Raw genomic sequence first — 23,891 nt, 5'->3', positions numbered from 1 at the left:
CGTCTCGTTGCACTGAGAAGGTTCAAAGCAGTATGCTGAACACCTTTAGTGCACGTGTTGACCTGTTCGTCGGTCACCCCAAAGACAATTACATTTAAAGGGTAAACAGAGATAAGTCAAACTGCTGAAGACAGAACAGCTGTGTTAGATTGAAGAACTTAAAGTTGCCCTTTAGACAAAGAAGGTTCAGTCGTTGCTTAATGATTCAATTTGCTGACTATTTTTTTTTCTAATTCTCCTTTCTTGTTTTTAAATATCTGCTTAGGTTACATCTTATTAAACTACATGATATTGTTCTTCAAAGATCTGGAATTCTACATAGCACAATGTCCAGGAAAAGAAAAAAAAAACAAACCCTGCTTCATAAACTATTATTCAACTGGTTTGAATATTGTAAGATGTAAGTTTTTTAGTGTTTTTGTTCTGATTGTTGTTTTTTCTCATGAATCTGCAGAAGACATCTGCCAACTTCCAATGAAACATGCTTCCTGAGAGAGCGGAGAGCAGAATTTGCTGACTTACAGCTAAAAATGAGCTGAAGCCGAGGAAAGACCTGAGCACGGTGATTAATGATCGCAACAAGGAGAAGTCAGTTGTAATAGTCATCTACTTTCCACTTTATGATTTGACGCAGTAGCTGTTTCCATTACACTGCAAATCTGCGTCTATCTGTGTCTCTGCAAATGTCGAAAAAATACAATTTCACAAATGCAGTGTTTCCATTAAGCAAGAAATTAAGTTAGAATCACACGAGAATAAGCATGTTCCCTAAAAATCATGGAAACAACAAACATCTATATGAAATTTATTGATGATTCAGCCAATCAGAGGACATATCTGTGTTTTATTCAGGCGCTGGAAAGACAGGCCCCGCCTGCTTGGGAATGGCTACATCTGTGTGTTGTGTTTTGGGGAAATTGTAGTCGGTGACTTTACAGAAGAGCGATGAAGTTGAATAAAAAGCTTTTTATGAACTGTGTGATTCTGTGAGAGCTCTGAAAGCAAAAAGAAAAAAAAACATCATCCTCCTACCACTTCCTGTCGTCTTCTTTGTGGTTTTCGCCAGTAGTAACATCCAGCTGTTGGTCACATTATCCATTCAGTTTTACAAAAGAAGAATCACCTCATCCAAGCATATAAGCTTTTTATCAAAAAACTTGAATTTTTTTCAAAATTGACGTGTTTATATTAAGAAAACACATTTCGACAAAATGCAATATTTGGGAAAATCCTAAACTCTCCATTAAAAAAATGTTAGAAAGTGCGCATTGGTGGAAGGGCTTTTTTATGAGTACTGATGATTTAAAGCATTATCTTCATCAGCACACTGCATGCAAATTAGCTCTGATGTTTCTTGTCATTGATGCCGGCTGAAGCGATGAGCCAGTTCGCTTTGATTCGAAAAGCGTTGAGAGAGCCGTTCGCTGACTTTTATGTCTGAGCTTAATTGAATGTCAAACTCGATGCGCATAAATATGTCAAACCATAACTGCATGACTAAAAAGAAAAGGAAAAGCTTTATTCAGCACTTGGTGGGGGAAAAAAAAGAAAAAAAAAACTTGAAAGAGTGAAGAAGTTCTCCTGCCCCGATTTCCAAAATCAAAGAGAACTTGGCAGGAGGTGAATTTATGAACCTGTTCTCATTTTTATTGTCGTCATGCCTCCTTCTCAGTCATCACGTGATCTCATTGTAGTCGGGAGGGAAGAAGGGGAAACATTTCCTTCTTCCTTTTCACTCTCTGGGTATAGATCACAGAGAAGCCGAAGGACGAGACCAGATTAGTGTCCTCTGATCGCCCCTCTGGGAGCAGCAGGGAGGAAAAGAAGAAGTGGAAACGAGAATAAAAACAGCTTGCCATGAACCATCCCTTCCGCGCCGCGCAGTGTCTTGGTCACTGCACTGCCTGATTTCTAAAGTTAAACTATCAATGTTTCATCTGCTGGAAAGTTCTCTCCCAAGTAGTGGCTCAGAGGTCAGAGAGCTATGCAAGCGCGCGCAGAGCTGTCAGGTTTTAATCCCCGTGGTGAATGGATTATTCCATGAGCAGCCTTATGAAGCTGTGACATTCAGCACGATGCAGAGAGAGTAGACAAAGGAACAGCGCCTGACGTACACACACCTTACTCCTGGCCAGTCTCTTCTACAATCCTTGTTTATGTTTTGAACAAAACTGAGGTCAAGGTGAAAACGTGGAGGCTTTGTCTGCTGTCCCATCTGTCAACAGGAGTATGCTGTTGTTATTAAAGACAGATTTATTTTCAGTGTGGCTATGAGTCAGCATTTGGTCTGTGTCAAATTGAAATTGAGTGTCGCAGGTAGACGGTGACTGCAAACAATACGTGAACACAGAGAATTAATATTTTAACGTTAAGAGTTGCTCAGCGTCATTGACGAAGCTCAACTCCCAAAACCCCTTTAATCCGTGATTTCATGTCCGCCTCGCCTCCATTGAGCCGTTCCTCCTGGATGATTTTTAGAAAACAAGCCTATTTTCAAATTTGCACAACTTGCAAGCTCTTTGTCAGACCATGAGTGTTATTTGTTTGATTTAACTTAACCTAACCTGACGTAATCTAATTCATCTGATAACCTAAATCCGAACTAATGTAATCTAATTAATATGATCTAATCTAATTAATCTCATCAAATGTATTCTAATCTGCAGGCGAATTCAGATTAACTTAATAGCTAGACTGTCTGTCATGTGACCTGGCTGGATGTTCACAGGCTCACCGTTCCGCCCAGGAGGGATGGGATTTACAAACGTTTGAAGAAATCCGAATGTTGTGAACTTGTTCTTCATAAAAATAACAAAATGAACCTTTAAAAGATTGGCTCACTTAAATTTATGCATTTATTTATTTTTTCTAAACCAGCCTGGCCTGGAGTCATTTATTTCATCACTTAAAAGAAAGACTGGGTAAGACTTTGATCAGAATTAGCATGTAAGGTGAGATGAGATGTTTTTTTTCTGGAAAATATACGTTGTAGTCAACAGAAAGTGCATTGAGACGCTGCTGGCTCTCATTGGCTAAATCTGATAGTTTTGTCTTTTTCAATTGTCAACCAATCACTGTTCCATTGTCCAATAAGTCCCAAGAACCAACCTGAAGCCTCTTGGTACCTATCCAAGCATCTCCTGCAGTGTTTGGATATTAAACCAGCACTACATATACTCTGCTGCACCCGTCCCTTGCGCCTGTTCTCTTTCCTGAGGAGGAAAGCCAGCTGCATCGCTGCAAAGGGAGCAGCTGAAACTCAACTTTATTATGTTCAAAGCGCGGCATTTCTGAAGCAAGTGAGTAAATATTTTAAAATTAACTTTTAGAATGTTAAACGTAAACTATTTGTGCAGCGCCATGCCGAAGCAATTTTTCATTTCCTGGTTTGAACAGTTTGTTCCAACCTGTCTGCGCAAAGTAAGGTCGGTGAAGACATCCACCCTCTCCAAATTCTCCTTTTTCCGTTTTTATTTTTGTGAATTCTAACTTTTCTGGTCTATCCATATTTATTAACCCTAAAAGAGTTATAATAGGGTGAATGAAAATAAGCCAACAAATCAAGAGTTTCACATTTAACTTTAAAAAAAAATTGTTTTTACAAAGTATTTAAAAGTGTATACTTGTTGTTTTTTTTTTAAAACAACTAAGACATTAGTTTGTCCAAAACAAAGAGTCTTTTCTCTTTAGAAAATTGTCCCTTTAGAAATGCTCTAGAGTTTTACTCAACAGTCAAATGTCTTATAAAGAAGCAAGAAAACAATAAAAGCCTGCGCGCACACTTTCATAACGATCAGGATCTTTGTTCATTTCTGTTCCTTCCATCTGTCACAAACGTCTCTGCTGAAGACCACGGCTGTCAGTCTGTTTGTGTTTAGCTCTCACATTTCCGTGGCGTTCAACCAAAATGAAAACATTTTTTCTTTCTTCCGAAATGAGTATCTGATTCTGCACACGCACCAACAAACCTTCAACAAGCTCCTGCCTTGCTTCTGCTGATTTAATTAAATACTCAAGACTTAGCAATGTACAGAAAATAATTTAACACAAATTGCACTAATCTTGACTCTTTTTGTTTTGTTTTTTTAAGTGTTTTACTGAGTTCCTGTTTTGTTTTGTATATTTTGTTTGTTTTTTTGCCATGGCTCAACCCTATCCAGGTAAAATCAGATACGGGAGCTCCAGTGGACAAAATACTTAACCTCTTACACCCTAAGCGAGCCGAGGTCACATGGCAGCTGGACCCACCAGTGGGTCCATCGGGTTCTAGAGGCTAAATATTATATTAACTCCTGCAACTTAAAAAAAAAAAAAGATGTCACTGAAGGTCATACGTACTTGAACTTGCTTTTGCTAAACAACATATCTTTCACTATCAAGAAATACGGATATGAGTCATTTTACATCACAAAGAGCTGAGCTCACTGAAAAAGTTTGAGGGCTCTTTAATTCCTGACACAGCAGTTCAGACGGTGGTTTAAGTCCTGATCTTCTGAGAGAAAAATCCAAAAGCCTTTGACCCCAATCAATTTTAGATGAAACTGCACAGGCTTCTAATGGCCTATCCATATTTATTATGGCCAACAGAGTCAGACATATTCATTGTCTTAATGACTGACCCCTGATCCTTTGGTAATGGTTTTGTGGAAAATAAATATTCGTTGTCTAACAAAATGCACAAATGACTCAGTAACAGCAATAAACTGAGTATTGTGCAGCTCTATCTTTCAACTGATCAAGAAAATGCTAAGGTTTCAAAACTATCCATAACTGAACGAACTACAGAAACTATTTAATTCAGTAGATCCCTGCATAAAAGCTGACAATTTAAAATATATATAATTAGCAAGCATTTTTCTCAATGTGGTAACTTGAAAGCTTTCTACAAAATCATGTAGTTCTAAATTACACATTTGTACACATACAATTAAAAAAGGATTAACTAATAGATTATGACCTTTATTTACAAGCATCAAGCAACCACAGTACTATGACAAGTGTTCTTCACTTCTGCAAATATCTGCTTAATATCTGCAAATCAAAGCCATATTAGTTATTTACCACGTTTAACTCCTCAGGAGGCTTGAACTGCTGTCAGTTTACTGGAGATGTTAACATCACAGAAAACAAGGAAGCTGGAGGTGATGACAGTCGACCCATCCGGGTCAGACTGCCATGTGAGACACCTGAGCCACGCTGGCCCTGATTCCGAAATGCTAAAAATAGAGGAGATTAAAATAAAATTCATCCATTTTCTATTCCCGGCCTGCGGTCCGGGTGACAGGGGTTGTCATGCTTGTCGGCATTACACAGGACAACAGAAACAACCACATGTAGGTAGTGATTATAAGCACAGAGCACTCTATCAATACAACCAGCAAACTGATCGGGGGGGGGGGGGTTGGGGAGGTTTCCCGACGGGTGTTTCCTGATTAACAGCGTCTGTTACTGTCAAACTGACCTCAAGTGTTAGGACTACTCTTGCAAGAGAGTGTGGAATAGTAGTCGACGGATCTCATGCACTTTGCATTTGCATTCATTTATTTGCCTAAGAGGGACAGCGCGCATTAAAGAGCATTTTGAGCAGCACGAATGCAAGCAGCCGAGGATGATTTCCATCGTTTTTGACCCGCGGCCAGACAGATGACCTATCGCTAATAAAGTAAAAAACAAAACAAAACAAGCAAAAAAAGAGAAAAAAACAAAGACAGACAAAGGAAGAAAGCAAATTTTTTTTTAAAAATCACATAAAGAAGTTGAATAAGGACAACATTTCAAACTAGCTGTTAGACCCCAAGAATAAACTTCACATACAAAATATCACAGTTTTATAAAACATTTACACACAGACACACACACAGTATACATAACCCTAATCAGATCTGAGTAGGTAGTGTGTGTACCCACAAAAAAACCTGCGGCACGATATCTTACACTGACCTCTGGATGTGCAAAAATGAACGTTGCATGACTTTTGACCTGGCGTGAAAATGTCCGACAGCAACTAAGACAAACTACAAAGCACCAAAACTCACAGAAACACACTGATATATCACTCTATTCAGTGTTATTTAACTCAACAAGCACTGAACCAAATTAATTCAGAAGTGCAGAACAAATTGAAATGTGAAACGACAAGATCATCTGAGTTTGTTCAAGCAGCCTTTATGCTAGTAAAGGTAAGTTTTTTTCCACAGCCTTTATGCTAGGAAAAAAAACTGGATCGGAATTAGACGAGTCCGACGGATGTCCTTTAGGCTCATACAATAACATAAAACACATCAAAAGTGACAGAGAAACATTAATCAGATGTAAATAGTAATTTTCCTCCATTTTTGTCACATGATGTATCAAGCAAAGTGGCCACTTCTTTCCTAAAAAAAGAAGTAAAAAGATGGGAGATCATTTATCTGAGGAACTTGCTTGTCCATATGAGCAGCTGCAAATTACAGCCAGGATTGAAGGTGTCAGTTTTAGAACAGGTGAAAGTTTTTCGATCAGCGTGCTCTCAGTCTATGTTGACATTAAACTTCTCTTACTTTTGACATCTCTTTGATTTTCCAGTTTATAATAGATTTGAGTCTCAACGGTTCCTATACATCCTAAACAGCGTCCTTCCTTTGGAGGTTTCAGATCAGAAAATGATCCCAAAAAAAAACACATCAAAGCTGGTTTTGGAATGGCTGAAATGCTTTAAAACAGGTGTGTTAATGGATTCATTCGTTAACTGAGTACATGTCTGTTTCTATGAACTCCATTTCTTAGCTACTTGTGAAAATCAGAGTGCTCAGACGTCCAGCTAGACCTACTCCAGGACCGATGCTGTAGCTGGAAGCAAAGCTTCTGATTTCTCGGCACCACAGAATCTTGCGTTAGAGGGGCTGAATATTTCTGGCTTGTATGTAGCCTGCATGGTGCCCAGGAATGCTGCTGACCATATGAGAAAATCCTCACACAGTGTTTTACTAGAGGACCGAAGCAGATCTGGAGCTCCCCATCCTGGCAGCAGCAGAGCGGCAGACTGTCAGCACATTGTACAGACTGCAGAGTCTTGGCTGAGCTGAGCAGCTTTTAGTCCAAAAATGACCTTCAGTTGCTGCAAACACTTTGAGTAAATTTAATAGTATGGTGTAATTTGCGCCTCCCTAGCGCAACATGGATGTATTTAGGAGATATTTCTCCTACCTTAACTAACCTGTCGAATCAAGAGCTTTCTTTAAACAAAAGGCACTTGAACAATCCCTCCTTATTGCTCCCAACTGACTCATTCAGATGATTATTGCTCAGACGTTTGACTCGGGTGAAGTATGAACTGATTTGTTTGATATTTAAATTACGCACAGCAGGAACTCATCAGCAATTCAAACTAACTCTCCAAGAGCAGCAATCAGAGGCGACTGTCCGCACGACTGAAATTAATCACAGAAGAAGAACAGCCTCCACACGGCGCTGAACACATTGACAGATCCACACTCTTAAACTAAATCCATCAGCTCACTGTCTGCATTCTTTCACTGCCGCTCACTAGAGCCTATACCACGAAATATGTACAGAGAGAGACAGCCACACATTTAGATGAACTGTTTGATTTGACTAACCCTGGCCACTTCATCAAGGTCCTTCTGTGAGTATTAAGAAGAGAAATCCTCCTAAATGATCAACAAATCTCTTATTTAAATCACCACACCTACACACACCACACATACACACCTCTTCTGTTATTCTCCAGCAGCAGCATGTTGTTCCACGCTGTAATTCTGGAGCTCATCATGGTGGGATACATTTATACACTCTGCATTTGGTCACTCTATAAAACAGGACCTAACAAATAGATGCTGACTCTACTGTGCTTCCCAATGGGAATTGTCTGTTTCATTTTCTAACACAGAGTTCATCATATGTAGGCTAAAAAGTTTCATTTTTGTCTCATCTAAAAGCATCCAGGTATGAGGGTAGAGGACAGAAGGCAGGCTGAGGAGACAGATATATATATAGAGAGGAGATGGTGCAGGGGGTGAGGGAGAGTACACAGGATACTAGGAAATAAATGTAACACTAAAGAATAACTAGACCTCTGAAATCTAATAAAACTAGCGTAGCAAAGAATAACTAGACACAAGAAATAAACATAATAAACTAGAATCACTCAGGAAGGACGGGTCCAAAGTAACACAGAACCAACCACTGATCTAATAAAAAGAAACTAAGAAACAGAGAATAAATAAACCTTAACACAACACAGGACACTAAAAACGTCTGCTTTAAGCTTTCCCCTAATCTTCTTTTTGCTACTAAATGGGGCTTAATACAAATGCATGCCAAACTTCTCAAACTTTGAATTCTTTTTTTTATTACTAGATAAATATGTATTCCATTTTTGTTCAATTCAATTGCAATTTAAATAAGTTTGTTATTAAAAAATGAATGGAGTATGAGTACTTTTGTGAGGCACTGTAAAACTGTCAATCCCGTCAAGCTAACAAGCTCAGCGGTGGAAAGGTCCACCCAGGCGTTTTGCACAGCTGAATGGTTGCCACGGGAGATTCAAGTATTTCTCAAACATGAAAGAAAAAAAATCAAGGCAACACACCAGGTTTGGTTTTTATGAGGGAATAACATCATCACATGATGCATAGCTCAAAAAAGTCAATTTTACATAACACTTCCCCTTTAAAATGAAGTGCTTCCTATTTCCATAAAGAAGTCAACACACAATTATACAATAAAAAGGTTAAAAACAAAAATAAATAAATCAATCCACTTTGCACATTGAGCTGTAATGTCAGTTACCAAGCCTCACTCTGGACTCAACATGTGTGGTCCAGCATTATTTTCCTTCTCTTATTATTGCTGGAAACTTGCCTAAGGTCAAGCTGGCCGCATGGAAGCATGCGCAACTATTTTCATGCCTCCACCCGGTTCAAGTCCAGACTCTGGCTGAGTCGCAGCATGACTCTGGGACTTTGAGCCAATGCCTCACCTTCCAGAAATAGATTCCCACAGCTTGATGGTGTTCGAAAAGGCGGCACAGCACTGGCGCAAAGGTCAGTCGCTGGCTTTTCCCAACAGATGCTGTAGTAAAATATTTGAGAGTTTGTTTCACAAGTTTGCAGATTCATCTTTCTCCCACCCAGACGGCGAGTCGTTGTGGCACTTCCTGGTACGTTCTCCGCAGGGTGGCAGGCGAAAGCCGTCTGTTTGGCCCATTTGATCGGACGAGTTCCGCGCCAATGGCTGATGTTTCTGTAAGGTTCTACCGTCCCCAAGAAACAAACTACAAACTGCTAAACTACATCAATTACAGAAAGTCTCACAGCGTCTGAAGCAGCAAACCAGCCCAACCTTCACTCAATATGATGATGTTTCTTTAAAATGTTGTATTTATTTTATTCTCATTATTATCATCATCATTCGCTTTTTAAAATTTAATCTGTTTGCCATAAAACTCTGAGTATCGAAGTATAGTTTTACATCAGATGTAAGAGAAACGTTCATTTTCATCGCATCCTTTAACAGAAGTTTTTTTTTCCCCCTAAATGTCTTGAAGATCACGAAGATGTTTTTCTTTAGTGTGACACGCGCCAAGTATTGTTTCTGATCACCGATGTTTTTCTTTTGCTTCAAAACTCTTAAGTGAATGCTGTTTTTGCTCAGTCTCTTTGTTACTGTTGAAGCATGACCTCTGACCTTATTTGAGACAAGTGAGCCCCGCAGTTGGATTTTGACTACCCAGCCACTCCTAAGACAGTCCACCACTGTTTATTGTTTTCATGTTCCTGAGTCCTGAGTCGAACAAGATTTTTCCCGCCTGAAGCATCCCATTTTTAATCGCTCAGTACTTGAAAGAGTGACCGACATGGACTGAGTGGCTTTGTTCACTTCCTCCGCTGCCATTGTTAAAACTACAGGGAGACTACAATCCTAAAACAGCGCAGAAAATCAGCATCGTCCTCCACAACTTCTCCTTCTGTTCAATGCTTTTCCCAGGTTGTAATTCTACCGGAGGAATCCGTCTAAAGGGGAGAAATCCCAGACAAAACACTTGAAGGGAGATGAGAATCAAATGTAATTGCATAGAAAAGCAATGGCAAGATATCTTTTATATGATTTATTTGCTCTGTCAACTTTTTTTTTCATTATATAGTATTCACTTCCTTGAAAAAAAATCTACATTATCAAAGTAATTTACAGAACATGCTCATTTCATTCAGTAATCCATCTTGCTGAAACCTTGTCATCGTCTATTCTCTTTTAAACAGAGTTACGCTCTGATTTTTTTTTCCCCGCTGAAGCTCTCCACACCTCACTAACCCCTTCCCTCACTGCAGCCACCACCCATCATGAGCCTGAATGCATCTCAGGTGGGTTATTTCGTCACAGCCAGCACATCGACGTCAGCGCTCGGCTCCACTGCGGAGCTGTGAATTGTCCTGAGCGTGAAGCACCGCAGGCGCGATCGCAGTGACGGCGGAGATGACAAAACTGCTTCTCACCAGGTAGCCGGGACAAATTCTCTCTGTTCGGCAGAAAAACCGTCACAAGCGGGAGGGGATGGTGGGAAAGCTTAAGCTCACACAAGTCAAGAAGTTGTTGAACTATAAACTTGAAGCTCAAAAGCAGTGGGAGAGACAACTGGAAGTGATGGCTTCCCAATGGATCAACATGTTTCATGTCTTTGTTTTGACCTGCTTGACCTTTTATTACGTCTTAGCTGCAGAGCTGTGACTCAATCAGATTCATAGTATTGCCTGAGAAGCGTAGCAGCAAGGAAAGAGCTAACAGGGGTCAGGAACTATGGCGGTTAATGGGAAGAATGACGAGTTTGAATGAAAACCTGTTCCATATTTGCCCTTTGTTTTCCCAAGTTGTTTATGCCTGTTTACCTTCTACTAGCTTGATTCAAGCTAATTTGTCTGTGAGTGTAACGCACCTTGTTGGGGCTCATAGAAGGTGGTCTTTACAAAAGTTTAAAATGGCTAGCATAGAAACCGACCAATTATACAAGCTGCCAGATTTTTTGAACACACTTGTGCATTTTTATAGTCATAAACTTTAAATGAAACTGAACTCAAAACAGCACAGCATTTGATGTAAGGACAAAAAATGTTGACCATATGCCATGAAAAAAATAAATAAATTCTGTGACAGAGAAGAAGGCGATGATTTGATACACTTAACCTAAAGATGCACAACTTTCATACATATAGTCAGAAGGAGTATACTGTATACATATATAATAGCGACATAAGCTTGTGGAACAGCTTTAAAGTGAAATTAAAATTATGTCCAACCCAAGTCTAAAAAAATATATGTGGAAAAGGTTTTCATATGAGGTCAGAATTATTCAGTTCAACCGTTTTGTACAAAGGTTTTCCAGCCTAATTTGCAAACCCAGTCCTTGGCTGGACCTTTTTTTTTTAAACTCACAAACACACACACACACACACACACACGCACACACACACACACACACACACAAAAAAAAAAACCCCAGCAAATTTAGAAATTAAGTATTCCCATCACACACCTACACACTGAAATACTGTAATGATGCTATTTGTTTTCTTGGTTTGGGCTGTGTATTTGTGTATATAGATTGTAGTTTTTATAAATATTGAAGGATTAAATATGTGTACGCTTTACCTCACTTCTTTTCAAACTTCTAAATTTGACTAATAACTGTGATATCTTCATCCCGTGTATTTTGTATATTTCTATTTAATTTTTTTTTACATGTTGGAGACAATCAGACCATCCAAAACGTCTCTAACTGCTCGACTCTTCTCGACTTTTTCTCTCTTTTTCTCCCACCTTTGAGTTGATTAAGCTGTTCCGCGGGCTTTACTGCTACGTTTTTACAACCTTCCTCTGCTGTTTTGGGGCTTTTTAATACACGTTGATACTTTTAGAAGCCTTAAACACAGCAGCCTACTGTAAAGTGACCCGCTTCATGGGGTTTGTGCGCCATTGCCCGCAGCGTTACCTGTCCAGGGCGATGGCAGTCATCGAGTAGATGCTGGCGAACACAGCCGCGATGGGGAAGAAGTTGTGGAAGCGGCAGTAGATCAGCCCGAAGTACCACTCGTTGTGCACGGCGTAGGCGAAGTTGATCACCGTGTTGAAGGCGGACATGGAGGCTTCGGCGAACGCCAGGTTGAGGAGGAAATAGTTGGTGACGGTCCTCATGCGTTTGTGCGCCAAGATGATCCAGATCACCGTCACATTGCCCACCACCGACACCACGACTATGCAGCTGTACGCGATGGCCCACAGGACGATCCTCCACACCGGCTGCACGAACTGGTTCCGGTACACGGTCCCGTTGTTGGTGTCATTGGAGCGGACTGTCCCGTTTGGCAGTAGGTCGTTGGTGTTGAATAAAGGATCCATACTTGATGTTTAGGGCGCAAGAATCGCGTCACCACAACAGCCTACAACAGAAGGAAGTCCACTTTCAGAACAAACACGCACACAAACAAAAACAGTAGTGAAGAGTATCCCGCCACGTGCACTTTGCAATTAAACAAAAAATTACACAGCCAGTCCGCATAAAATCCCACTATAATGATCTGACTAAAGGTGCAGAAGATAGGAGTTTCTGAAGAGAAATTTCTCCACTCTGCGCCGTGCGTAAAAACAGAGACGCGACTTTTACGCGCAGTGCCAGGAGCAGAAGGAGTGCGCGCTCTCTTAACTCGGTAGAGCGTCAGAGAAAGCTCTGCTCCGTCTTCCTCTGCTATCCTCCTGCTCCTCTGCTCCAACTGAGACGCGGCGAGCCACTTATGGAGCGAGCTGACGCGCGTCGCGCCGAGGGGCTGGCGTTGCTGCCGTGATTATGGATGAGCTCAGGTGAGTTATTCATCTCATCCGACTCAAAACGCGCACGGAGAGCACAGAGGGATTACCATGCCTAAACACCTCTACAACAAGCAAAGCATAGGCGGAAAAAAATAATTAAATGAGAACATTAATTATATTATTAATAATAAAAAATGAAGAAAAGAAAAAAAAAAGAAGATGTCGGCAGCAGCGATTTTGCAGTTGGAATCTAATTCGAACTGCAGGATGTTCCCTGTAATGGGATGAGGAGAAGAAGAAGCACCGAACACCCCGGTGTTCCCACTCACTGCCCCCTCTTGTGGTCTCACAGTATGAACCGTGTTTGGAAATCAACGAGCCTGCGGAGAAAAACGAGCGGAACAATGTCTGTGAGGACGGGGACGCATTTTACGGAAAAGCTTTTCTCCAACAAACGGCTCTGTCCGTCGGTGCGCGAGGACAACACGGATTCTCCTTCCTTCAGTTTTCATGACCGTCGAACTTTGAAACATGTTGATACAAACATAAACTGCAATGTGTTCAGAGAGATTTTAGGTGACAGATCCACTCGAAGCAGAACGTAATTATTGAATTCATTGAAAAGCATGCATTGGAGAGTTGCTTGCATCCGAATGTAAATCTGAAAAGTGCGGTGTGCACTTGCACCGTGCTGTTTTCAGTTTGTAACCAGCCTGAATCGGCTGTGCAGAGCTGCAGACTTTTGTTGCCCGCTCTGACACAAGGCTTTGTTTTTTAACCCATTCACTCACTCCTAGTCATTTTACCCTTTTTATTGATTTCATAAATTGGTCATGATTCATGTAAATTTTGTTACATGAATGTTAGAGTTTCTGACCAGCACAAAAAGCACCAAAGAAATCATTAAAGTGAAAACTTCTTTTTTACAAAATAATGTCAAATAAGTCAAAGTATTTGCATAAAGAGCACAGAGAACAATTTGTTTCCATCAGCAGGAGAACTGTGAAGAGAACATTTACTATCCAACATGACGACGACCCGACGCATTCAGCTAGAGCTGAACCGGTTTGAAGACAACAAGGTGGAGGTTCCGGAGTGGCTTAGTCAAAGCCCAGATCTCAATCCAATGACTTGAAAATTGCTTTATTTTATGTTAGCTATTTTATTTAATTGTCATTATACTGTAAAAATAAATAAATAAATAAATAAATAAATAAAAATAAAAATAAGGTTGACGTTAAAGTTTATGTAGGTTTTTTTTTTTTTTATCATCAAAGCCAGATTTTATCGATCGTGTCTGATTCGTACCACAAATAAAAACGATTTAAAAATCCAAAGAGGTGCGCCATTTCAGTCACAGATTTTTAAATCGGGGAACATTTCTCCAATTCAAGCGATCAGAAGTCGGCAAGACTCTGAACGAGGGGTTTCCTGACCGAAGGCTTCAGGAGTGAGGGCTACGGTGAGTTCAGTCGTTGCCTCTGCAATCGTTGCCTGCATTTCTGCACCCAGGTGCGTCAACTGCAATTTGTCAAAATGACAGGTGATCACCTTTTAAAAAAATAAAAAATCAGTCTGTTCATCTCAATTTAGAGGTTTAGACTAGTGGTCCCCAACCCCCGGGCCGCGGACCAGTACCGGCCCGTGGACCAATTGGTACCGGGCTGCGGAAGAAATAATTAAATATTTCCGTTTTATGTATTATTTGAGTCTAGGGGATCTTTTATTTTGAAAAACTTTTAACCGGAGACTCTCCTTTACATCTTGCTCGCCAACATTGAACCCACAAGCAGCAAAATGAGTAAGAAATAGATCAGATGTCTTTGGAAAGTTTCTTTGTGAAGGGAAAAGGCCCAGAGAAGAGACAGGAGAATGGATTTATCCCGGTAGGTGATTCCCACAATATATGGTGACCGGCTCGTTAATGAGGGAGTGAAACTTCAAACTGTTTCACCACGTAGAGACCAAACACCCTGTGCATGAGCAACACTTGGTGTGTCATTGTGTCTCATCCCTCCCAGATGGGACCGTCTAGTTACTGAGAAACAAGCTCAGGGCTCCCATTAGTTGTTATCATGAGTTAAAATCTTCACGAAAGTAAAATGTTTGTTTTTGTAGCGCATCTGTATCTTATTTTGAAGGGATATGTAAATATTACCATAGCGACCAGAGTCAGAGAGCGTTAGTGGTGGAGACGAGAAGAGAGGATTACAGCTTGTGAGTTTTAGGGTTAGGTTCACAAGGTACGATTTAAGGATTGCCGGCCGATTTTCCAAACTTCTGTGACCACAGAACTGATAAAAGTCCAAAAGGTTCGATCGGTTCGTGTGTCCAGCCACACGGCAGAGCAACACACCGCACAGGAACCGATTCCACTCACGAACATCCCGATTCTAGAAGAAGATTCAGTAAAACCCCCAACATACCATACATGAATTTAGAATAATCAAACATGGATGACAATATAGAAGCAGTAGTGATAAATTGTGGACTCATTTTAAGCGATTAAAGACGAAACAAAAAGAAAAGACGTTTGATAAAAGACGGCGGGAGCAGCCGCTCTATTTGCTGCACTATGATTTGGAGGTAAGTTATGTTTGTTCGTAGTTAACATTTTTAACTGAATAACATATAATAAACATGTATAAAAATGACCTTTACATATAGTAGTAAACATTTCCATATATCACCTCCGATGTCCACCGGACTCTCAGTTGCTATATCAACTGTTTTTGGATTCCTCTCCGTGCTTACGTCACCGCGCTTTCTGATTGGCTACCTGTCACATTCAACAGGCTACGTTCTCGCTCGCGGTCAGTGAAAAACCCCACCGGCTGCGATAATCGGACCAAGCCAAGGTAACATACCACCCACAAAAGGGTTAGCGGGACCACCGACATGCGGAAGCATTATCTGACGCTCCCCTCCCGCGATGGTCCCCCAAAAAGTTGGAGACCACTGGTTTAGACGGTTAGGAGTTGGAAGAGTTACAAATAGAAGATCACATCACAGAGTGATTAGATATTGAGGCATTTTTATTTCAAAGATTTGAAAAATTTGTTTCTTTTTTTCCAATAGAACAATAAACCCTTCATGCCAATGCGAATGAATAAAGCAACAACACAATCATGGTACACAGTTACAGATTCCCACAAGGCAGATGGATCTTTTGAGGTGACACTGCAGTCGGAATCGCAGGAGTTGTTTTGTGCTGCTCTCTAAGGCCATAATTTAGGTTGCCAACCTCACAGAGAGCAGAAAATCCTCCGTTTCTCATCTCTGACACGCTGCTGATTGCTGTCTCTCTTTTTGCGGCTCTCATTGACTGCTCTGCGTCCTGTTGCTTTCATCCAGGCTCGGTCTGTGCGGCGATGCCAACAACAACCCAGCTCCATTTATACCTGCTGGACTGCTTTGTGCTCTGCTGTCTTTACTAAGGCTCAAATTGAGGGAAAGATGGCAGCTCTATGCTCCTGTCTCCTGTGGTGATCTGTCACTCTACGCCACCTCTGTTTGCCCAACATGTTCTATTCTATAGGTAAAGATATCTGCTTTTACCATTTGCCAGATTGCCACGACATTTATTTAACATTTTATAGGTATTTAGTCAGAATGTCCCCCTTGGTCGACTCTCTGATCTTTTAAAGTTCTAAAAGCCCAATTTTCTTGACATTTCTGGAGTGTTTTTATTCCCCAAGGGTGACCTGATCAAGGCTTTAACGATAGCATCAGGTCATTAATAAGCTTTCATCTTCAGATTCATAACTCTCCTTGGTGATTAAATAATTCCAGGCAAAGAAAGAAGAGCAAGTCTGTGCATGTCAATGTATTAGAAATGTCAATAGACGGTAGGCTTATGCATGATGTTATGAAAATGAGCTCTTGATGTGGATTTTTTTTCCCCCATATTTTGTTTTATGGTCAAATTGTTGACTTGATGTTAGCTCAGCCAATAATCTAAACCTGTTGACTATAACTTCTCTGTAGATTATTTACTTTTTTCTGGCCTTCTTGACTCTGAGAGGAGAGTGTGATGAACGCAGAAGTTCCAGTGCAGAAAATGATTATTTGATATGCCGATTTTACGAATTTTCCCTCTTACAAAGATATTAAAGAGATGAGCAAGAGCCACAAAGCCTTGAAAAGCTAATTAATCATACAACATATTTGCATGACATGGAGAAAAAGTTTATTTCACTCCAATCTTTTTCTCTTGTAAATCATCTGTGAGTGTCCTAAAGAGTGTGATATATTATGATTCCCTGCCGCATTTTTCTGCTGTTGAACTTTCCCATCTTTGGGATGATAAAATATATCTCTATTCTTCTCTAAATCCCAAACATAATCACTTTTATTCCTCATGATGACTTCTTACAGTGTCAGTGTAAAAATAGGTCAGTCCCAATGTATTGTGAATATCTAAATTATCATTAGCAAAAAATAAATAAGTAAAGATATCATTTAGGTTTGCCTACACATTTAGGAATAAAACAAGACTGGAATAATTACAGACTGAAATGATCCAGTCCATAATTTCAGGCGATTCACAATCACGTCTTGTCAGTCACAAAGTCTGATTAATGGTTGCATCTAAAAGAAGCAGGAGGATAAATCCCTTTATTTCTGCTGATTAAAAGCCAGTCATTCTTTGAAACCTTAGGGGTTGGTTTGATCAACCCATAGAGAGATTAATAATAATAATAATAATAATAATAATAATAATAATAATAATAATAATAATAATAATAATAATAATAATAATAATAATAGTCTGAGGTGACGCAAATGCAAATGACTTTGGAAATAAGTTGTTTACCCCTTCCAACGGCATGATCCAGTTTAATCAACTTGTGAGTAGGAGCTTTTTTTTTTTTTTTTTTTTTAATCCACGCATTGTTATTAAACAGTATCTAAAAGAGAAAAATAAAACTTTTGTTTCCCAAAGCTGTCAGCACCAGGGCTGCTTCCACCCAGCAGTTGTGATAGAGGAGGATGTTGAGACTGACATAGTTAAAATCGGCAGCAGAATCTCAGAATAATGTAGAGGAGCGGTGAAACATGGAACAAATGCTTCATAAAAAATAAAAAAAAAATCAAGTATGACAATGCATGTAAAGAACTTTGACTTTGCAATTTAACACACTGAATTGGTCCCGTGTCTCTTTAAGAAAGTCCTGCTCTTTCCAACACGCCGCCCTCAGCATGTCATCACATAGCATTCCTCTATTCACCCTTTAACGACGTTTTCACCAGTATTTCACTGAGAGTAGCTCTTATAATGAACTCAGCAGATGCAGAGTTAAATCAGGTGTTTGCTAATTGCTGCTGGCTAGTCTGAAGGAGCTGAGTCGGAGGGCTGCTCTGTGAGATTAAACTGTGCAGTTTAATATCAAGAATGTTATACAGAAATCAAGCACTTTTCAAGGATTTCAAACACCCATAAAAAAAACCTGGATTGGATACAGAATATCACAACCCTGATATTAAACACATGCAAATAAATCAAAGCAAATCCATCCATGAGGTAAAATATGGACTGGCAAAGGGAATAAGCATTGAAGGCATCAAAACACCTGTACTCGATACTTTGTGGAAAAGCCTCACTTTGTAATAGAATCTTCAAGGAATCTATAAACTCATCTCACGTATTATCAGGTGGACTTTTGACCCATTTTTTCACACAAACTGTTCTGAAATCTCAAAGGTTCAAAGGGCTCTCTCTGTTCACTCTGATCTTCAGTTCTTTCCAAAGAGTTTTAGTTTTATTTTCTCTCTCTGAAACCAACCAAGACTTTCCTTGGCTCTACAACTAGGACAGTTGTCTTACTTTGAAATCCACACTCTTTAGTTTTCGCATTACTGTCAGCAGTATTCCAGTAGGTTTCAGGTTCAGAGTTGTTATGGTTCTCTTTAGGGAGTCTAAAATCCCAGTCTAAACATACATATATATTTTTGTTGTTGTTGTCAAGAACATTGTTATTATGTTCAACGTTGAAGGGATAGGCTATTTCCAAAGTTATTAAAAAAAAATAAAAAATCTATTGACTGCTGAGGGAGGCCTGGTCATGAATGACAGAGCAAAAAAAGAAGAAAGAAAGAGTCAAAGATCAAAAAGAAACAGGCCAATGGGAGGCATGGTGAGATAAAAGTACAACAAAGAATGAAAAAATGATTAATGTGCTTTACACTAAATGCACAGGCAAAGTAAAGTAAAGCAGACCGACAAGCATTTCCTTTTAGTCACGGGAGATTAAAGGATTTCTCAAACATGCACGAAAGAATCGACTCAACACTCCAGGGATGTTTTTGATGGGACAAGAACATCATGTGATGAAAAGCTCCAAAATGTTGATTTTACATAATACCGCTCCTTTAAAATCAAATAATATCATCATCTTTTCAAATTGACATAATTTGGCGTTATGCAGATGAAAGCCGATTTGATCTGACTGATAACATAATAAGATCTTGAAGTTCTACTTAAGTGGCCCTTTGGAGTCTTGAGAGCCATATAAATATCTATGGCAGGCCGGATTTAGCTTGGGTTTGACACATGTGAAATACATAGGCAACATGTGAAAAAGTTTTAGAGATATAAACACTTTTACGATGGGCTATAATTATCGAGCAGCTGTGAAAAGTTCATGGATTGACAAGCAGGTCCATCAACTCTGGACGACTTTAGAAAAACTTGGACAGATTTCATCAGAAGGAACCGGCAACCTTCTGTTGCACTGCATGTACGTTTGTACAGTATCTCTATTGGGGGGAACAGCACAGCACATGTCAGTACATGTACTTCTCAGTGATAAGGTCACCACACTTGTACAAAGCAACATAAATAGATCTACCTTACATCACTGGATTAGTATTAAAATGCTTCCTGTTCCTTCTGATAAACACTTTTATTGCCTGGATAAGCAGACTACCTGACGCTGCAGCAGAAGGCCGCCTACTCCCAGAACAGCAGCTGGCTCAGCCCTCCAAAAAGCTCCATTAGCCAACGTGACCTTTTTGCATGACCTCAATCATACTATGAAAAATTACACCCCATTCTGTCTGGGTACATAATGTTGCATAATTATATCCATAAATACATGAAGAAGGGAGTCTAAAGTTTGTCAACAGAATGGCTGGTTTCTCTAACATAACACACAAGGCAATTTCAAACTGACAAATTACTGCTGTAAGATTGCTGCTTTTGATTTCCAAAGTCCTTTAAAACAAAAAAAAGAGGTTATTTTGGGTCATGTTGTGAAACATGAGTTTTCATAGCATGGTAGGTTATCTTTTAGAACCGTTTATCTTAAACAGGAATTTTGCCATGTACTCTCAGGTTGGCAGGTGCTGGGACATTTCCGCAAGAAGCAAATTTTTTCATGGTTAGTTTATGTCTTCTGTGAAGGATTTGTAATGTTATTTTTGATTTATTTCTACATCTATAGGTATATTACATTATAAATCCAATTCAAAACCTGAGGAAGATTTCAAATTTGATATTCACAGACACACTCGTCTCCATCCAATCAGCCTGAGCTTGAGCTAGGCTACAATGATAAATGGCCATGAAATGCATAAACATTTTTGGTAGTAACGTAACAAAAGGTAAAAAACATAAGAGGGGCATGAATACTGTCGGTGCATGCAAGTTCAATAAACGTCATCCACCTGCTCCACTGATGTTTATTCCAAATATACTTGTGAAAGAAAAATCGATCATTGAAAAATACATGTGCACGTCCTTCACAGATTGTGGTCTCCAGAGAAAGGTGCAGCTCTGTGCGTGGTTGTGTGTTGGCATTTGTGTGTGGAGGTGTGTGTGCGTGTGTATTTCTATGTAACCTATCGAGGCCCATTATAACCATTTCCATCAACCAATGGACGTCTTTTGTGGAAGGTGAGGACATTTTTTCTGATCTTCACATTTTTCCAAGGAGAATGTAATCAAATAAGGATTATTTGTTTATAAACACTGTGGCATGCCTTTAAATTGTCCCCAGTTGCCATGGTTACCTACAGTTATCCTGCTGTCTTATCATGAGCTAGCATTCTGTTAGCAACCAGCAATTCAAGAACAAGCGGTAATTCAAGAACCAGTAACTACAGAACAACCAGTTAAACTAGAACAACTAGTAATTCAAGAACTAGTAATTCAATCTGTAGAGACTCAGACGGAGAAAGACAGCGATTAAAAGGATTGATTGACATGCATGAATTGAAGTTCTTTGGCGCTCTGGCCCTGGCTGAGAACATCGAGCTGTGAATTGCAATAAGCTCGGATGAGCATTCCCGTTGCTGATAAGGAATGTGTTCCCCCAAAAGTGAGAGCAGAGGGTGAAGGCTATGTCTTACCCCGACAGCCTGAGGTGGGTGTAGCATGAGAAATTTGATGGTAGGTGCTGATGACCAGGCTAACAGCGGCCATGCGGAAGTGAGAGAAGCTGTTGACGTGGCTGAACCAGAGCGGGGAACCGGTGGGAAGGCGATGCAATGAATGGCGGTGGTGAAATAGAGAGATGATGAAGGATGAACTGGGAGGGAACGGCGACGTAGATCAGTGTGGCGAGACCTTAGCGGGCCCATGCTGGGGCCTGAGGCAAAGAAAGACGGCCCGGGGATGTTGACAGTGGGATTAAGTGTCCACTTGCCAGAGATGGATCGTGGAGTAGGTGGCGAAGCAGTCAGTCGAGAGATGGGGGGAGAAGCTGCTTGAAATAATTGAGGCCTGGACCAGGAGAAATTCTCTTGCATATGAGGAGCGTCTGAAGGGTAAAGTAAGGGGCCGAGCACATGGCTAAGCGGCTCTTATGATGGCAAGATCACAGGTGAAAGGACGGGGAATCACTAGGAAAAAGATCTGGTGAGATAGCTGGCTGAGAAGCTATGGTTTGTGGATAAACAGATTGAACGCAGCTGGAAAGAGAAAGATTGCACTGATTGAATGATGCAGGTGAGGCTAGAGAGAATTTCAGTTTGACTTTATGCCAAGAACAACCAGTAATTGAAGAACAACCTGGAATTCCAGAAGAACTAGTAACTCAAAAAAAACCAGTTAAGCCAGAACAACCAGCAATTAAGAACAACCAGCAATTCAAGAACAACCAGCAATTCACGAAGAACCAGTGATTCAAAAACAACCAGTTAAACCAGAACAATCGGCAATTCGAGAACAACTAGGAGTTCAAGAACAACCAGCAATTCGAGAACAACCAGTAACTTAAGAACAACCAGTTAGAGCATGACATCAGTTTTACCAGACCAACCAGTGGAACTAGAAGATCTATAGTGGCACCCAGTATCTGGTTGTTCCCTTCTGGTACTTTGTCTTTAAAACTGTACCTACCCTCTTACCAAGTTTTCTTAGTACTGATTGTGATTCCTGGTTCTCCTCCTGTTCTGGTTCAGCCAGCCTTTTTCTAAGCAGAGTATTTTCCTTCATCAAATCCATGTTCTGCCTGCTTAGGTCCTCAATTTTGTGACATGCACTCTCTTGTTGGCTATTCAGATGGTCCAGTTCGTCCCAAAGATCGTCCCTCTCTCCAGACTGTTGATCCATCGTCATCTGTGCCTTTTTCAGGTCTATCAGAAGCTCCTCGAGTTTTCACCTGAGAGACTGATGTATGATTTGAAAAAAATGCACTGAATCTCTCGCATCCTTGTATTTGCGCTCTGTCCCATCAAGCTCTGCACGAACCGAGATGAGCTGGGCACGGAGTGCATTGTTTCGTCTTTCCAGGATATCATATTGTGCTTGCAGGTCTGGTCGCCTGCAAGCACTTGCGTGAGACTTGGTCCGCTCGATCTTAGGTCTGAGACATTCAACGATCTGTTTCAGTTCTTGATTTTCCTTCTTCAGTGTCCTGTCCGTCCTGTTATCAAAAGTTTTTTCTTGTAAAATGCTGTCAAGCTTATCAGTTACAGGTGCGTCAGTCCTTTCTTCAGCCATTTTCTTTACTTGTGTTGCTGTAAATTGGGATTAAAGGGAAATGGATCACAGTCATCAGTGATGTCACAGAGCAAGAGTGACATCACTGGTTCATCAAAGCCGGTTGTGTGTGGGTGTGTGTAGGTGTGTATTCTGTATTTGATGCATTATGGGAACCATTTACCTGGCACATATTACATTGTAGGGAGTCACTGCTCCCAAAGAAGAAATGTTGTTTTTGGGTTTGAGGTAAAGTTTAGGTCCAAGGTGTGAACTGAGTTTTGGTTGGGGTTCGGCTGTAGAAATGAATGAAAGGCAATGGAAAGACTCTGCAAAGGCAGCGAGAAAAACGTGTGCGTGTGTTTGCGTGTCTAGGTGTAGGTGTGCGCGTGCGCGTGTGCAGCGCAAGCCCCAGTCTGGGGGAATCAGCAGGCTGCCAGAGAATCACATGGATTCAGATGACTTAACTGGATCCAAATGGGTAAAAAGTTCTGAAGCTCTGACCCTGGAGACTGGCTCTCAGACAGACCAATAATCCCAAGGCAATTGCAGACAGGAAAGCGTTTCTGGACTTTATGTATTACTTCTGACATTTTCAACTGATTGCCTTATAAGGAGCTTTGCATAAATTTCTCTCTTAAGAGTCAACAGAAAACTTAACTTAAATATTGAAAAGCTGGAAGAACTTGTTCTTAGAAAAGCCCCCTGATGATTTAATAATCGGCTTTCCATCAGTGGTGGAAAACAGATTATTGCTGATGTTTGCACAGAGTGTGAATAATACAGGGAGAGTAAATATAAACTGATGACTGTTGTCTACGTCCACCATTACTGTACCATTACACTGACACAGTCACAGGGAAGCTGAATATAGAGCATTAAAGGACTCAGCAAGCAAACCCTCTTCTATAGGTGGTCATCCTTTAAGAAGGAAGTTGTTAGATAATCACCATGGTAATCTGTTCTAGGCAGCCTTGCTTGTGTTTAATCCCATTTGTGAACACATCAGTATTGCCATCAAGATGGCAACAAATGAGTCAAAGCAACCAATGATGCAATTTGAAGCAAGAGCTGGGATTAGGTGTGCACTGACCATTGCATGGGAGTAAGGCAGTCTGAATAATCTCATGACACAGGGGCAAAATGTTTGCTAATTATTGTTTATATT

At 40.4% G+C, this 23,891-nt stretch overlaps 1 protein-coding gene across 3 annotated transcripts in view; it reads right to left on the bottom strand.

The window, feature by feature from the left end:
- tacr1a (tachykinin receptor 1a) overlaps positions 1-15,541 on the bottom strand; it is a 55,820-nt gene extending 40,279 nt beyond the window's left edge. Inside the window, exons 1-2 of one of the 3 annotated variants that reach the window (XM_044111673.1) lie at positions 15,489-15,541; positions 11,984-12,431 (exon numbers count right to left, since the gene is read on the bottom strand). In XM_044111673.1, the coding sequence (XP_043967608.1) occupies positions 11,984-12,390 (407 nt within the window). In that variant the 5' untranslated portion in view covers positions 12,391-12,431; positions 15,489-15,541. Of the gene's footprint in view, positions 1-11,983; positions 12,432-15,453 lie in introns of all 3 variants that reach the window. The other 2 variants (XM_044111672.1, XM_044111674.1) reach the window with 2 other exon arrangements.
- Between the last annotated feature and the right edge of the window lie 8,350 nt (positions 15,542-23,891).

This window comes from Gambusia affinis, linkage group LG03 (assembly GCF_019740435.1).
Source record: "Gambusia affinis linkage group LG03, SWU_Gaff_1.0, whole genome shotgun sequence".
Classification (NCBI taxonomy): Eukaryota; Metazoa; Chordata; class Actinopteri; order Cyprinodontiformes; family Poeciliidae; genus Gambusia; species Gambusia affinis.
This window is presented reverse-complemented; position numbering and strand designations above follow the sequence as displayed.